The following is a 15,339-nucleotide window of genomic DNA, read 5'->3' as shown; positions in this document are numbered from 1 at the left end:
AACAAACCAATACTGGTGACAACAAATTACCAATTGTTATACTAACAAGTAAACATTTTGGTCAAAATTCAGTAGTTGAGACACTTATTTTTAAAAAATCATAAATTAACTGCGATTTACAATTGAAATAAATTATTCATAGGACAAATACTTTCTAAATTAGGCTTAAAATGGTAATAACTTTGTAAATTGTCTTTCACAAAAGGCAAAATGAGTGATCAGTGAAATCAAAATATAAAAAATATAAATGTAATGCACTTGAGTTCACGAAAATGCAATTCATCTCACCATCTAGTAATGAAGATTTCATTTTTCATTCTTTCCGCTACTTTTATTTAATAATATTCTATTAGTTCTTACTTTTGAAGTCAAATTTTTCACAACAATAGATTGATTTTGGTACTGTATCATGGAGAAAAAAATGTACATTTAAAATGAAAGTAGTTATCTATCTTAAATTGGAAACTCTTTAACTAAAACTTTTTTTATTTTCAGCTAATACCAAAAATAACGGTATTTTACCTTGGCAAATACTGGTGTTACAATATTGCAAAATAGCTCACAATACCGGTATTTGGTATACTGGTATTGTGATCACTACATACAATGTGTGTGTTGTGTATAGTGGAAAAAACACAACACACACAAAGAAGCTTTATCTATCATGAAAATCATGCTTACTTAGCTTTTTCTTTTGTTTTGCTTATTCGATTTTGAAATTTTGTGGAGATATTTTTGCTTTGATTCAGTTTTTATATTCTATTTTACCTTTGTCTAAGCATTTACCTTTGCTAGCTAAAGCTTAGTATTAAAAGTTCAAAACATGTTCTGCATTCAAAAAAGGGTTTCTTGTTATCCTAAAACCCATGCATGCTATAACTTTGTAATTTTGGGCTTTAATGATATTGATTTTCTTGTTTAAGAAAGAAGTGACACTAATTTTTAATACAAACCCAAAGAAACATATTATGTGCATGTCCTATACTGCCATGACAGATATCGTATCTGCAAATTTTATCAAAATTGAATCGTCAGCAGATGGTTCTTTGTAACATATGATGCCTGTTTGAGAAGTATCTGACATTTTTTGTGAGTGTGAAAACCTGCTGAATATGAATCAAGCCTGCTTGCACAAGCTGACTTTGAACCTTCGTGCATATGTGAATTTCCCCCCGTTCTGTTAATTATTCAGTCGCTGGCAAGCAGAATTTGCGTGACGTAAAGTGTAGTGTCCTTGCTCGCTATTTCAATTTCAAGTAAAATGGCAAAACATATGAAACTGTGCTACTCCATTGAATTTTGCCAGAAACTGGGTGACAACCAAGCGGAAGCCATTTAAAAGATGCAGCCGGCTTTCAGTGCCAATTTCTCAACTCATTTCTCTCACTTGATTTTGATGTTTTTGGCAGAGAACCATACTTTTGTAGTCCAATAGGCCTCTTACTAACCTGATATAGCCCCCTGCAATTTCTGGCTGTTCAGTTTCCAAACTCAAGAGTCATCATGATTGACAGGTTAGTGCTGCTCCAGTTTTATCACTTAACTTGAAATTAAAAAAATCATCGAGGGCATTGTACTTTATTTCAGCCAAACTCTGTTTGCCAGTGACTTACCCTATTAATAGACTGGAAGAAATTGTTCATACATGCACAGAAAGGTTCTTAGTCAGTTCATGCAAGTGTAAAATAACAACTTTTTAATGATATTTTTTTAAAGACAAACTTGAATTGAAAATATTACTTTAACAGATAAATCTGCTTCATGTACATGTTTTGTTTTCTATTCATGCTGTTCTTTCTTTATTTGTAGAAGTTGAACTTGTGCAATTAGAAATTCTTTTGGAGCTTTTTGATGCATCAAATGTGCACCAGGTAAAGTACATTGAATTTGTGTACTGTTTAAGTGAACTTGATTAGTGCATAGTGTATTTTCGAATTATGGATATTGCTGCAGTGAGGTGACATCTGGCTCTAGCTTGGTTATTGACTGTTCCAGACTGATGAGTCTACGACAAGGACAAAACTGCAGTCTTTGGATGTTATAATTGGGCTGTCGATATATATCGTGTATCACTTCAATGTTTAAAAATTATTTTTATTGCTATCAGTGATATAAATCTTTTCACTATTGGCTAGTTTTTCATTAAAATTACACTCAATAAAGAATTATTAATGATAACACTGCCGTGGGCACTTAAATGGCAGTATCTGTAGAAATGAGTTTTTGAAATATTTGAAGAAATAAGATTTGGATTCAATACTAGCAATAGGGAACTGTTGAAATGAGACATTTTTTTTCACGCTTTTTTTCAACGGAAACCAAATAAGCAAGCTTAACTATGCTGATGTACAATGTATATAAATAAAGTCTGTAACATAAAAAGTAAAGCTGATATACAATGGATGGTAAAAAAATGAAAACAGTTCAGTTACTGCCCTTTACCAGCCCATGGCAGAACAATAATAACATGAAAATAAAACTAAGCAATAAAAGGAAATTGTATAAAAAATTGAGGCAATCATTTAATTGAAATATTTGCAATAAGGTACTTATCCTGTTTTATATGAGATAAATCTATTTTCAATTATTTTTCATGCAACTCATTATTTCTCTTTTTATTTATAGGGTCAGTGTAGTCGCTGCATTTTTCTTCTAAAATTAAGGGAATTTTTGAAAGAAAATTCTGGAGGAGCTCGTGTAATTATGAGTACTATTTCCCTCTTGCATTACTGTTAATGTTATAAATTTTTGTTACAAATATTGATTGGTATCATTTATTCAGTATGAAAGCACATATAATGACTGATAAAAACCCTGAAAGTTAAAAAAAAAATGCATTTCAAATTTTAATTTTTAAATCATTTCTTTTCACTTCTCTTCCAGATATTAGATGACATCCCTAAATATTTGGGTTTCATAGTCAGTTAAAAATTGATTATCATTAATTGTTTATTTTTAAAGCAATTTTAAGGTAAAGCTATCAATTTTTTTCTGTTATAAAGATTTGACTGTAATTCAAAAATAGTCTAGATATTTCAGAAAATTTGATAGAAAAAAGTATTTCCCACCACTCCCTGCCTGTCACAGCCCTTTGTATTATTATCTGCAACACTCATTTTATGGGTATGGAAACTGAGGAAAACATAGCACTAAACTCAATGTGTTCAGTCTTAATTGTCGAACTCGGTGTGTCAGTATTCCCCTAATTTGTTTCTGATCGAGTCTGATTATGCTTTTAAAATAGGTGAGGGTTCATCTTCTATATAAAAAGAAAAAAAAATAGTATAATTTTCCTTTAATTAAATCAACATTTATCCAACCCAAAGTATCACGATGACTTTAAAGATCAATTGAGGCAGTGAGAATCAAAGGGATGCAAGTGGCAAAATTAAAAAATTGGACATAACCAGTACACATGGTAGGTGAACCTCTCCTCTGTCTTGGGGCAAGAGATGGTACTAGTAGCTCTGATAGTTGCTGCTACACAGAATGATTTGGAAAAAAAAAATTCAATGAAAGCCTACATAGGAGGTAATCTTTAAACTTGTTTTACTCAAAACTTGAAAATGTCCACTTACATCCCTTTGCTTCTCACTGCCTCAATTCACTAATTTCATTTTGTTTGATTGAAATGAAATGTTTCAATTGCATTTTACACTTTATTGCTTTTGATAAATAAAATGAATGATACTATTAGAAAATAGCATTGTCATTAAGTCTCAGTATTTAAAAAAATATACTTAATTTTATTTCCATTACAATAGAAAATGCATTATGTCTTGAGACTCTGAGTACTGAAGAATTGAATTGTAACATATAAGTTCAATTTTGTCATTTTAAAGGATAAGTTAGATTAGTTGATATGAAATTTCAATTGTATCTGTTCAATTCATATAGATTTAATTTTGGAAATACTGCGTTCTAAATGCAAAAGTCGTATCTGCATCTGAGTTAAAAATGAGAAATTGTCATTTAAAGTTATGTGCCTCCATGTATTTGATACAGATGCAACTTTTTCAGAAATTTTTAAAAAATATTTCAGATTAACAAATAATCATTAAACATTATATTTTGGTAAAATATAATTTGATAAAGAATTGCTTTGTGACCGCAACTCAATTTTGATAAAAAGTGCAGATACGACATTTGTGCTTAGCACGGCAGAATAGTGATTAGTCAAAAGAAGCAGGCTATCGATAAATAAACGTTGTTTTCAGTTTTTATCATGTAGAAAAACATGAAGAATTTATAAATTTCATTTTAACAGTTGAAATTTTATTCATGACTGCATATTCATTAAAAATTTATGTTATATATAAAAGGGGAAAGAATGAGTAAAAAATATTTTAAATTTCAATGATGAATTATTTACTGCAGGTTCCAGTGGTTCATTTATGCCCTCTACCTGTGGCTCTGGCATTCTTTCATCGTCTCATTTCATTGCTTCGCATTTGTGTATCTGCTTCTGGCATTGATCTGAATGGTAATATATTTGTTGATTTTAATCTTAGCAGTTGATGTAAAATAACTTTAAAGTGAATAAAATATTTGATTTAAGAAAAAAAGTTGCAAATATTAACAAGATTTTGTTTTAAAAACATTTAGGTCTTAGTGTTCCATGCAGTACTTTCTATGATAATTCTATTCCTTATTTGGAAGTACAGCGTATTGGTGGTCTTCAATCTCATCTGCTGAGAATCTATCAGGACATTGTTTTGCAAGAAATTAGCAGAGAAACAGCATCATCTGAAAATGTCCAAAATGATTTGGGTATTATTTCTTATTTAAAAATTTTTATTACTTCACTCTGACCATTTTTTTAAATATCATTTCAATTCTGGAGCAGAAGTAAGCACCAAATAACAAAGACATCTAATGAAGAACATTGCATAAAATACATATGAATGAAAGAGTATCCATTTAAACAAGTTAAAATGATTCTTTCCTCTCCAAAATTTTGCAGTTGCATGAAGAATTAAAGATGTAATTCTATGCTCGCTTCTTGAAACTGCATTAGACAATGAAAGGGGTTGTTTCCATCAGTCAAAAGTACTACGTTTAGTCACTAAAATTGATAGAATGAGCAGAAAATAAATATGGAGCAAAGAATTTTTTTTTTTAATTTTCAAAACATTTATTTTTTAATTAATGTTTTAAAAAGTCTGATTTTTCAAACAAGGCATAGTCTTCTTGACGTCACATGTGATGAACTTCGGCACGCACTCCTCTGGCATGCTGAATGTTTACGCTTGCTGTCTGCCGCGTTTCTAGGTTATGATAATTCAGAAGCAAATTAAATATTGTGCTCTGCACTTGCTATCAACTATATCGTTGCCAGTACATGTGAGTAAAGAAGCAAATTAAGTATTGTGCTCTGCGCTAATGGCATCAGTGAATGGCATTTCATCAGTTGTGATGTCATGTGCAGAAGCATGAAAAAGAAAATTGAATCGTTGCACCAATTAAAAAATATTGTTTTAAATATTAAGCTTTGTCAAATTATTTAAAAAATAATCAGATCAATTTTTAAACATGCTCTTTCAGAAAAAAATACTTTTAAAATTTCGTAAACGAACCCATTGGCAAACTTATGGATAAGCATTGAGATTATTATTTGATATCTAAAAATAAAATGTCACTTAAAAAATGATAGAAATGTACTGGAGAAGCTGGGGAACAATAGAAGAAATATTAATATTATCGTGAATGAAACAAAGTTATATTCAGGTTATATTAAGGGGGAAAACCTAAAAATGAAAATGTGGTCCTTTATAATACCAATAAGAATTTAGAGAATAATTATAAGTTAAGAATAAATTGTAACTTTGATGAATGTTGGTAAAAGTGCCGAATCTAGAAGGGGAAACAACCCCCTTGTCCTGGGTGTCAACTTCTGGGAGGCGACCAATTCACCTCATTTCTGTGGGTTTTTTCATTGAAACTAGACATAAAACTTGAAGAAAGATGTCTAAGGACAGAAAATTTTAGTTGTTGCCCCGGTTCGGAAAATTAGCACTATCATATAACATTTAAAAACTGTTTGCAAGATCAAATTAGGAAGTGTCTTAACTTTTGGAAAAATATTTTTAACATGAAAGTGGGATACATGTTTTAAAGTAGAATATATGAGATAATGTCACTCTTATGAAGGAATAATAATAAACTCAGTTTAAAATCATTTACAAAACTTTAATGCTATAAAAAAAGCTAAGAGAGCTTTTAGCTTTAGAGCTAAGTTGAAATCCTTTTCATGTTTATTTTTAGTGACTTTTAAACTAGAACTTTTTTTTTGTTGTTTTAAAAACAATATGCTAACACAGCTGAAAATACGCATGGAAAAAAAGAAGGAAAGAAAAGTAAAGTGTTGCTGATTATTTCGAAGTTTTTGATGATATTTCATATGAAACTGATTTCATTAATTTATCTGCAATCCATAAACTTTTTAATGATGTTTAGTTTTTAAACTAAATCAAAAGTTTGAATGTTTGTTCTAGGCAAACTTTTAAAATATGAAAAGAAATCGCAGCACCTCAAACATGCAGGTGATAAAGATAATTTTGGAACATTGATTGAACTTCTTGATGGAATTGTTCGTCTATATCATATTGCTGCTCATCGTCAACTTGAAAAGGTAAGGGGGAAAATGTTCATACAAAGAAAAGTGTTTTTTGTTAAAATAGATATTTTTAATGTAAAAAAAAAAGCTGTTAAAATGAAAATATCAAAATTTTCATAACACGTTTAATGTTTCTGTTTGATTACTAATAAAATTAATTTTAGCAGGTAGTTTTCAATAACAGTAATTAAAAAATGATACTATTTTTATTCTGAGGTTTTCAGTAGTAATGTACTATTTGTATACAGCTAGATTATAAAAATTAGTTTCTATTTTTTGAAATAGGCATCCCTCCATGCTAAAAAAAAATACTTAATTCTCGTGGCTACAGCTGTCCGGGACCACTCCTGTTGTGTATGCTTCAATTTCTAATAGCATTTTTTGTTTTTTCAATGATTTCTTTTATTTACATCGTGAAAACAAAATTTAATCTATAAAATTTAAATGACACAACATGTGGCTCATTCTCCAGAAAAGTAACTTTTGAACGCAAATATTTTTAATTTTAAAACCTGTTGTTTTCTTTTCTTTTTCATTTTTACATGAAAGTGTTACCCCCTAGAAGTAACCATAAACAATGGCCCAACTAAGTTACAATTATTTTATTCATCAATAAAAAAAAATAAAAAATGCCTTGTTCACAGAAATAAGAAAAGAAAAAAACTTTTAATGTTTAAAAATCAGAGCAAATTTAGTATCAAAGTAGAAATTTTGTTAATTGTGCAAACAATGAACTATTTTAACGATTAGTGGGAATCTAATATAAAGCTCTCTTAACTTAAGTACAGCTTAATTTTCAGTTATCCTTTTAGTTCAAATGTGTGTTAAAAAATGGTATTTAGTAAATTTGAGACAATAAATAATTTTGGTTGAATGCCTAATATTGATGTATTCACATACTGTGTTAAATATCTGTGTTAATATATTAAAATAAAAATTATTATTAAAAAATTGTTGGCAGGTTTAAATAGATATATTTTTGATGAAATTAAAAGCTTCGTTAAATGAATTGTTCCTTAAAGTTTTTACAGTAAAAGGCGTGTGACAGAAAAGTTATTTTTAAGAATGACTCATATGCCTTTATTTTGCATTTCCTCCCCTACTTCCATAGTAAACTGAGTATGATAAGGTTATGACTTTAGTATACACTAAAAAGTTTTGTAAACATTTAAAAATTCTTCTCTAATGAAAATCTGAAAATTATTTATGGAGAAGTCAAATTATTAGTGTGAAATAACAAAAATAGTGTATTTATTTTAATACTTTCTAATTATTTTTACTAATTATTAAAAAGTCTTCTTTCCCTCTCTCTCTCTATGCATATTCAGTTTCACACACAAACTAGGGGGTGTTCAGAGGGTTCGGGCCCATCCACCCCCTCCCATATCAACCTCAGTTGTTTTTTGTTTGTACATAATCCTACTCATGTGTAGTTCTTTCATTGTGTGCACTGGTACGCCCACAAGACAACAAAGACAAAAATTCTTTTATTACTTGTATTTCTTGATTCTATATGAAAATAGAACATGCATATTCTTTCCATACACTGTAAATCTAATATTTTTTCACTATTTGCATAAAGATGTGTGCTCTTCGGGATAGCATGCATGAGTATCGGCATGCACTCAAAGAGATAGAGAAAAGGTTAAAAGTTCAAAAGGGAGATGTTGAAGATGAATTGAAACTCGCCAAAAATGTGTTTATGGAAGAGCTTATTGAACAGGGCCGACATCAAGCTTGGATCTCTTCAGTAGTTTATTCTTCTGTAAGTTTTGTAATGATCGTTTTAAATGTGCTTCAATATCTTTTTTTTTTTTTTTTTTTTGTATTTTTCTTTTGTTAGCATATTTTGTGTGCATCTACACTATTAAAAGCCGGGGGTTAACAAATGTATCTGCATTTCTCTGAAAGATATCTTTTGAATGGCTGAGACTAGCAGCAGTGAATTTGGAAAATTTTGGGAAGCGACTCACTTGATTTCTTCTCTGTGGAGCTTTTGTTAATCTATACTATTAAAACCTGTTTTATTAGTATAGACTAAGTTGGAGATTGTCCTATATATCAATTATTTTAAATATTCTAGCGGCAATTTTTTGGGACTGTTGATATTATTTAGGAACTGCTCACCTCTATGTAATAATGATTTTTAGGACTCCTTTCCTTTTCCTGCTGGATTTTTTCTGTTTGTTGTCAAGTTGTCATTATGGTTAGTCTTTAATGGACATGTCAATATGCAACTGATCAAATCATTTAGACACTGTAATTTGAATTTATGCAATATTACTTTCTTTTGAAACGTTACTTTATTTTCTAACAATTTTGCTGCTGATTGTTATGATATTTTAGGCATATTTTTAAAATTTCTAAATAATTTACTACTTCTCAATGTACCTGAAAATTTAGTTCATTCTTTGATTTGTGGTAATCTAAATTTCTTCAAATTTACATTGTTCAATCCGTTTTTTTTTCCATTAGATATTTTAATTATTTTTACCATTTAAATAATGACTCATGTGTTTGAACCTCTAATTTTGTTATATTTTTATTATGTTTTCCCTTTTTTTTTGTTGCAGGATAGACAAGCAGATGTATACTGGCTGTTACAAATCTTACTTCGTACATTATCACAGGCATCAGAAACAGGTGTATTGTTCTCCTTTGTTCCAGATTTTTATGTTGAAGCATGCATCAAATGTTGTCATGCTCTTCGAAATTTCTTTCCGCCAGCAGCACCTGCTGACAGTTTACCTGGTAATGATTTTATATTCATAAATTCACATTTTGTTAAACTGAAAAAAATACTTACTATCTAAGGTTCAAAACCTTAATGTTAAAAATGTGTGATTTCATTGTTTTAATATTATTATTGCAAACATTCATACAGTGGAGGTCTATATTGCATGCCAAATTTATAATTTCTTTCTCCCAGATGCTTTGGCTAATGTAATTTCAAATTTATAATTTACATACTTCAGAATAGAAAATTTACATTGTTCTTTTCTTCAAGAATCTGATTCTTTTCTTTTCCTTCTTTGTGTCTCTTTTTTTTTAAAGTATTTTTAATGACTTTCTCAAGAGTGAGAATCATCTTCCAGAAAAATTTGTTTATTCTTCATAGTTTAGTTATTTTTCATAATTTAGTAAAAGCTATGAAGAATCACCAAACTTTCAGAATTGAAAAGCTTAAGAAATATGTTTTTAAATCCTCTTTGTCTTGTCAACTATCATATGGATTTATTTCTTGTATTATTGGTGTCGTTCAATTGTGTTATAGACATTAGACATCTTATTTAAGGTTGCGTTCAATAACCTCAACTGGTCGACCGATGACTAACCACAGCGTTCCGTAGCTGTCATGTGATCACCTACCAGTTCAGGTTGTCAAACGTAAGCTAAGTGCTTAAAAAACCTAATTTTCAGTGTCTTTTTTTTTTTGTAACTTTTAGGGGGTTTTTTTTTTGTATTTTATTTAAGATTTGAAAAATTGTTCTTTGAATATTTTCATGTTTTGAAAAGCCTTCAATTAAGAATTATGTATTTGAGAAGTTCTATTTTGTACATTTTTTCCTACTACTGTAAATTTCATAAATAGCAAAGTTGTTAACTAATAATAAAACATTTTAAGTAATACAAGTACATGTTGTATATATTGTTCTTTTCTTTTAGTAAATCATCATAAAATATAACATTTATAATTTTGATTTAATATGTATTCATTTTACAGCATCTACAACTTCTACTTTAGATTCATGTTTAATCGTTACTTTTGGTTTAATTTAGCTTTTGCTGGCCATCATGAACTACTTATCAAATATGGCTCTTTTTTGGCACATCATTTTGCTGATGAAAGAGTAGTAAATGCAGGTAAGTAGTATGTTAATATCTTATCCTAATTCTTATTTTATAAAATTACTAAACCTCATCCATCAGAATATGATAGGGGAATATAGGTTCTTTGTTTTCTAAAATAAAATTAAAAAATGCTATAATATGAATTTTTTTTTTTTTTTTTTTTTTTTGCTTAAAGACCTTTAATGGACGTTATCTTCTTTGGAAAGTAATACAGTGAAACCTGTGTAAGTTGACCACTCGCGGTGCAGTACTTTGGCGGTCAACTTAGACAGGTGGTCCACTTATAAAGGGCAGTAATGATTTTTTTTTATTTTTTTGTCATTTCTTGCACCATGTCATTCATGACAAATTCACCCTTACTCTTTCATTTCAACTCACTTTCATTGTTTAACATTATGAAACACTAATTGAAAATACTATTCAAATATTTTTGTCATTTTTTCCTTGTTTTCAACCATATTAGACACTAATTCTGGAAATTCCATATGTGCCCAGATAATTTTCTTTGGCTTTCTCCCTTCTCAATTAATTTTCATATTTCATACTTTTTATTAATCTCAAGTTTAGTTAACTTTATTTTTGATGCCTTTTTATATAAAACTGGAAAAAGAGCAACAAGCTCGACTCTCCCAGTTAATAAAGGCAAAATTAAAATGTCCTATTTCTTTACCCCTTGCACCAGAAATATGTAATTTTACTCTTTAGGAGGCCCAGATCTGCGTACCCGCAGTGCGGGGGTCCACATCCTTAAGGGTGTTAACGGCCCTAGAAATTGAAAAAAAAAACTAGCACTAAGACTTGTTAACTTTACAAATAGACACTGCTGGCTACTAGGGAAAGGCCCTACATATTTTGTTGCAGGGGCTCAAAATTTATAGATCTGGACCTACTCTTTAGCAAAATTCCAGTGTTGCCACAACATATTGTAACTGAAAAAAATTTGTACTATTGTACTGACACCTATTTTCTTTGAATGGAGTGTAGGCTATCTTAAATAGAGAACAATGAATGAAAAACAAGTTTGGAGAATAAAGCTTTATACTGCGGTTTTATTTAGTCAGTAAAATGCTAGTCTGTTAGTAAAAGCATTAAAAATTTTCTTGGAAAGTTATCAAAAAAAAAAAAAAAAAAAAAAAAAAAAAAAGAAAAAAAAAAGATAAATAAATAAATATTAAAGTATAAAATAATTGCTGAAGAAAGTTTTAAAAAATAAACCAAGTGGTCAACTTACTAAGGGTTTTTTACACTACTCCAAACCAAATTTGGTGTACATTAGTGTTCAAGATAGACAGGTGGTCAACATAGAGAGGTGGTCAAGTTACAGAGGTTTTCTTTCAATATATAAGATAGGACGAATTCCCTTCCTGACAAAAGCAGTCAACATAGACAGGTGGTCAACTTAAAAGGGTGATCAACTTTACAGGTTTTACTGTAACAGGTTTTTTGTTCGAATATTATCTACAGGACAGCACAGTAAATTTACTTTTCTTACAGCAAATTGCCTGAAGAGTTCAACTTCACCCTTAAAATTTCATTTCTTTGTATTGTGGCACTCTTCATCCAAATGAGCGTTATACGTATGTAGGTTACTTATAATGTGTAATGACTGATGCTTTTTCAAAATTTTTGCCAAACCTGATACCAAGGGCAATGGCTATCAACATTTAGTTATAATATGGATCTTTGGTTAATTTTGTCCTTCTATTAAGAGTGCAGGATCTTCTGTGTCTGGAAAAATTTGCAGCTGGTTGAAATAGCCAAAAATAGAGTTTAGAATAGAATAGAAAAATCGCTAATAGGTTTTTGTTTTCTATTGTAAACGAAGCGAAGTACAAAAAATAGAATTTTTTTTATACCTTTCAGAAATCTACTGAAAACACTTAGATAAGATTTTATACATGCTGATTTTTTATAAGTATTTTATGATAATATAATATTTTCATTATTCAAGGTGGAAAGGGGAGTTAAGATGTTTCAGTCTTGTCTATGCTTCTCAATTTGCACTTATGCTTTATGCCATGTTATTTCTCTTTTGTTTTGTTTTTTATTGTTGATGTTTTCTTTTGTTCATAACCAATAGAATCTAGATTTTAATGAAGGAAATTTCTTTTAACGCAACCCTTTTCATCAAGTCTTAAAAATGTGTGAAAGTTTTATGTTGGATATAATTAATTTTTGATTGAAAGGAATAAGAAAAGAAATTTAGAGTTCCCATTCCTTCAAACATTGTAGAAACACTGAACAATTTGCCCATAAGGTATTTTTTAATAAACTTTCAAATGATATAAAGCCTCTATGGAAGAGGGATAGCTCTTTTATCATAAATTGCTTGCTGGATACAAATTCTTTTCCAAAATGTAAAATTACTAAAAATATTTAAAAAAAAAAATATCTGGAAAAAAAAAAGATTATTAAAACACTTTGTAAAAATTTTGTTCTAATTCTAGGAAGTTTTAAGAGAAATCTTATGAAAACCTGTGTTGTGCAATGTGCACCTAGCTTTATTGCTGTACAACATTCAGGGAAAGTGTCTTTTAACTTCAAAGAAAGCTTGAACAATTTTGCTATTTTTTTTATTGATCCGAATTTTCTTGATAAAAAAGATCAATTTTTGCTACTATGTATTAAATTGCACTTGTTGTGAAGCCACAATATGTAGTAGTTACATTTTATAATTCTGAATGTAGTATATTTACAGAACTAAAAGACAGTCTTGTTCAAGCCCTTGCTTCCTATGTGTGTTATCCTGCAACTCTACAGGCATTAGAAAGCATGGATTCAGAAAGGTATAGTCAATGTTACAAAAAAAAAAAAAACTTGCAAGATTGTCATAATTCCTTTTTTTTTTTTGTTAACTAAAATATTCTGTGCATACACATCAATTTTTATTTTTATTTTTAAACCGCCATTGTGTTTTTTACCGACCCTTTTAGCTTGAAAATAAATAGAAATTAGTTTAGTGGTAAAAATTGTAAATAACTGAAATAAAATTGGAGCAAACCTAACCTGGCAACATTGTGAAGGCTACGCACATCCCAGTTACAGAATATGGCATTGCCAGGTTAGTTTTGCTTCAAGTATACAAGTGAATGTTTTGTGTTTTACTGCCCAAAAGAAATACCAATGGGGGAAAAAGTCCAAAAGCTGTTGAAACAGTACTAAGCATATCGTCGCCTCCGAGCAACAGTAGGATATCTTAGTGTTATTACTGGGATTAGATGTCTTACTATTGTTCTGAGGTGACAATATACAGTTTAAAGCTAGGTTTTAGACTTTGGTTCATCAAAAAGTGTTCATAAAATGTAGGGTTTGTAAAATTGAATAACATTGTTTCAAAAAAGACATTTTAAGATTGGTGAGCTTTTTTTCAGATTGTGTGTGTTTATAAATTAAAAGTTCATAAAATCGAGTATCAGCAAATCAAGTGCAATATATTAGAGCAAAAAAATGCACATGCATGTTATTTAAATTACCTTCATTACTGGCTATATACAGGGTGAGTTTGATCGAATCTGCTGTACAAAAGGGAGTGATGAAGAGCCCAAGCGGAACATAGAACAACCCATTATCGTGTCTAATCCTTAACCATAACCGAGTTATGATAGATATAAGGAAAATTAGTAAGAAAGCAAAATTCTGAGAAAATGACCAATTTCTGAGATGCCTGTAGGACTTACACACAAAATAAGTACATATTTGGAAAGAGCGAACTAAATCCTACAAAATGACACTTTTCCCATCAAAATAATCGCATTTTACAGCTAGCTACAAGCTCTGAAACATTGGGCACACTCAGAAATGGTGCTAAAATTTTAAATCGACATTTTCAAAAACAACCGTATGAGCTACAATCAGGTAAATCTACCAAAAACTGACCCATTTCACTAGCTTTCAGATGATACAACAACAAATCATATTGGGCTTTAAATTCAGCAGAAATTCAGACTTTTGTTTGAAACAGTGTAAAAATCTGCATTAGTTGAAAAGGAAAACCAGCGAAGAGTCGCACTTTTCTGTTTTAAATTTTCTATTTCATATAAGCATGCTGCTTTTTTTTGTTTAAGGTAATGATATTTTTATATCAAAATAATTGTTTTAACATTTTATTGAGTAACAAAACACATGAGATAACAATAAGTAGAAGAAAAAGGGAACGAGCACCCTTGCAGTGGCGGATCCACAGGGGGGGGGCGACTGCCCCCCCCCTTAAAATGGTTTGTAAATTCGAAAAAATTCTGGAAAAAGGTCACCAAACACATCACAAAAAATCACCTGTAACTGTATTTTTAGGACTTTAATTCCAAAACTTTTCCAGGGGAAAGTCCCTCAATCCCCTCTTTCCAATATCATCAAAGATCGCCAAAATTTGGAATATTTAAAGCTTCAATTTCGAAAAAATCGGCGGAATCAAAAACTTTTTCAAAAATGTCGTTAATGAGGGCCTTCAATTACTTTTTTAGAGCTTCAGTTTCGAGAATATACCGGGGGGGGGGGGGAACCCCAGATCCCGAGCTCTTCCCCTAACATCAATGAAGATCCACTAAGATTACGTTTTTGAAGATTCAGTATCGAAAAGTAGAGGGATAGCTCTTTACCCCATCCCTTCCATTAGCGCTATGAAAGATGGCTCCAATTTTAGGGCTCCAATTCGTAACAATTTCCAATGGAAAGTTCCAAACCCCGTTCCTTCTCCCTACGTTATAAAAGATGGTTTACAATTGCGTTTTCAGGACTTCAATTTTGAAAATTTTACGGAGAGGAGCCCCCGTGTCCGTCTTTTCTCATCTTTCATCATCATTCAACGATTGTATAAAACAGCATTTTTAGGACTCCTACATCGAAAACTTTCTGGGGAAAAGTTCTAAACCCCT

At 30.3% G+C, this 15,339-nt stretch overlaps 1 protein-coding gene across 1 annotated transcript in view; it reads left to right on the top strand.

Moving 5' to 3' along the window:
- LOC129225235 (E3 ubiquitin-protein ligase RNF123-like) overlaps window positions 1-15,339 on the top strand; it is a 63,616-nt gene that overhangs the window by 27,170 nt on the left and 21,107 nt on the right. Inside the window, 9 exon segments of the mRNA XM_054859812.1 lie at window positions 1,810-1,871; window positions 2,626-2,697; window positions 4,378-4,483; window positions 4,606-4,770; window positions 6,495-6,631; window positions 8,199-8,381; window positions 9,190-9,367; window positions 10,397-10,480; window positions 13,167-13,254. Of these exon segments, the coding sequence (XP_054715787.1) occupies window positions 1,810-1,871; window positions 2,626-2,697; window positions 4,378-4,483; window positions 4,606-4,770; window positions 6,495-6,631; window positions 8,199-8,381; window positions 9,190-9,367; window positions 10,397-10,480; window positions 13,167-13,254 (1,075 nt within the window).

The sequence above is a fragment of the Uloborus diversus genome, chromosome 1 (assembly GCF_026930045.1).
Source record: "Uloborus diversus isolate 005 chromosome 1, Udiv.v.3.1, whole genome shotgun sequence".
NCBI lineage: Eukaryota > Metazoa > Arthropoda > Arachnida > Araneae > Uloboridae > Uloborus > Uloborus diversus.
This window is presented reverse-complemented; position numbering and strand designations above follow the sequence as displayed.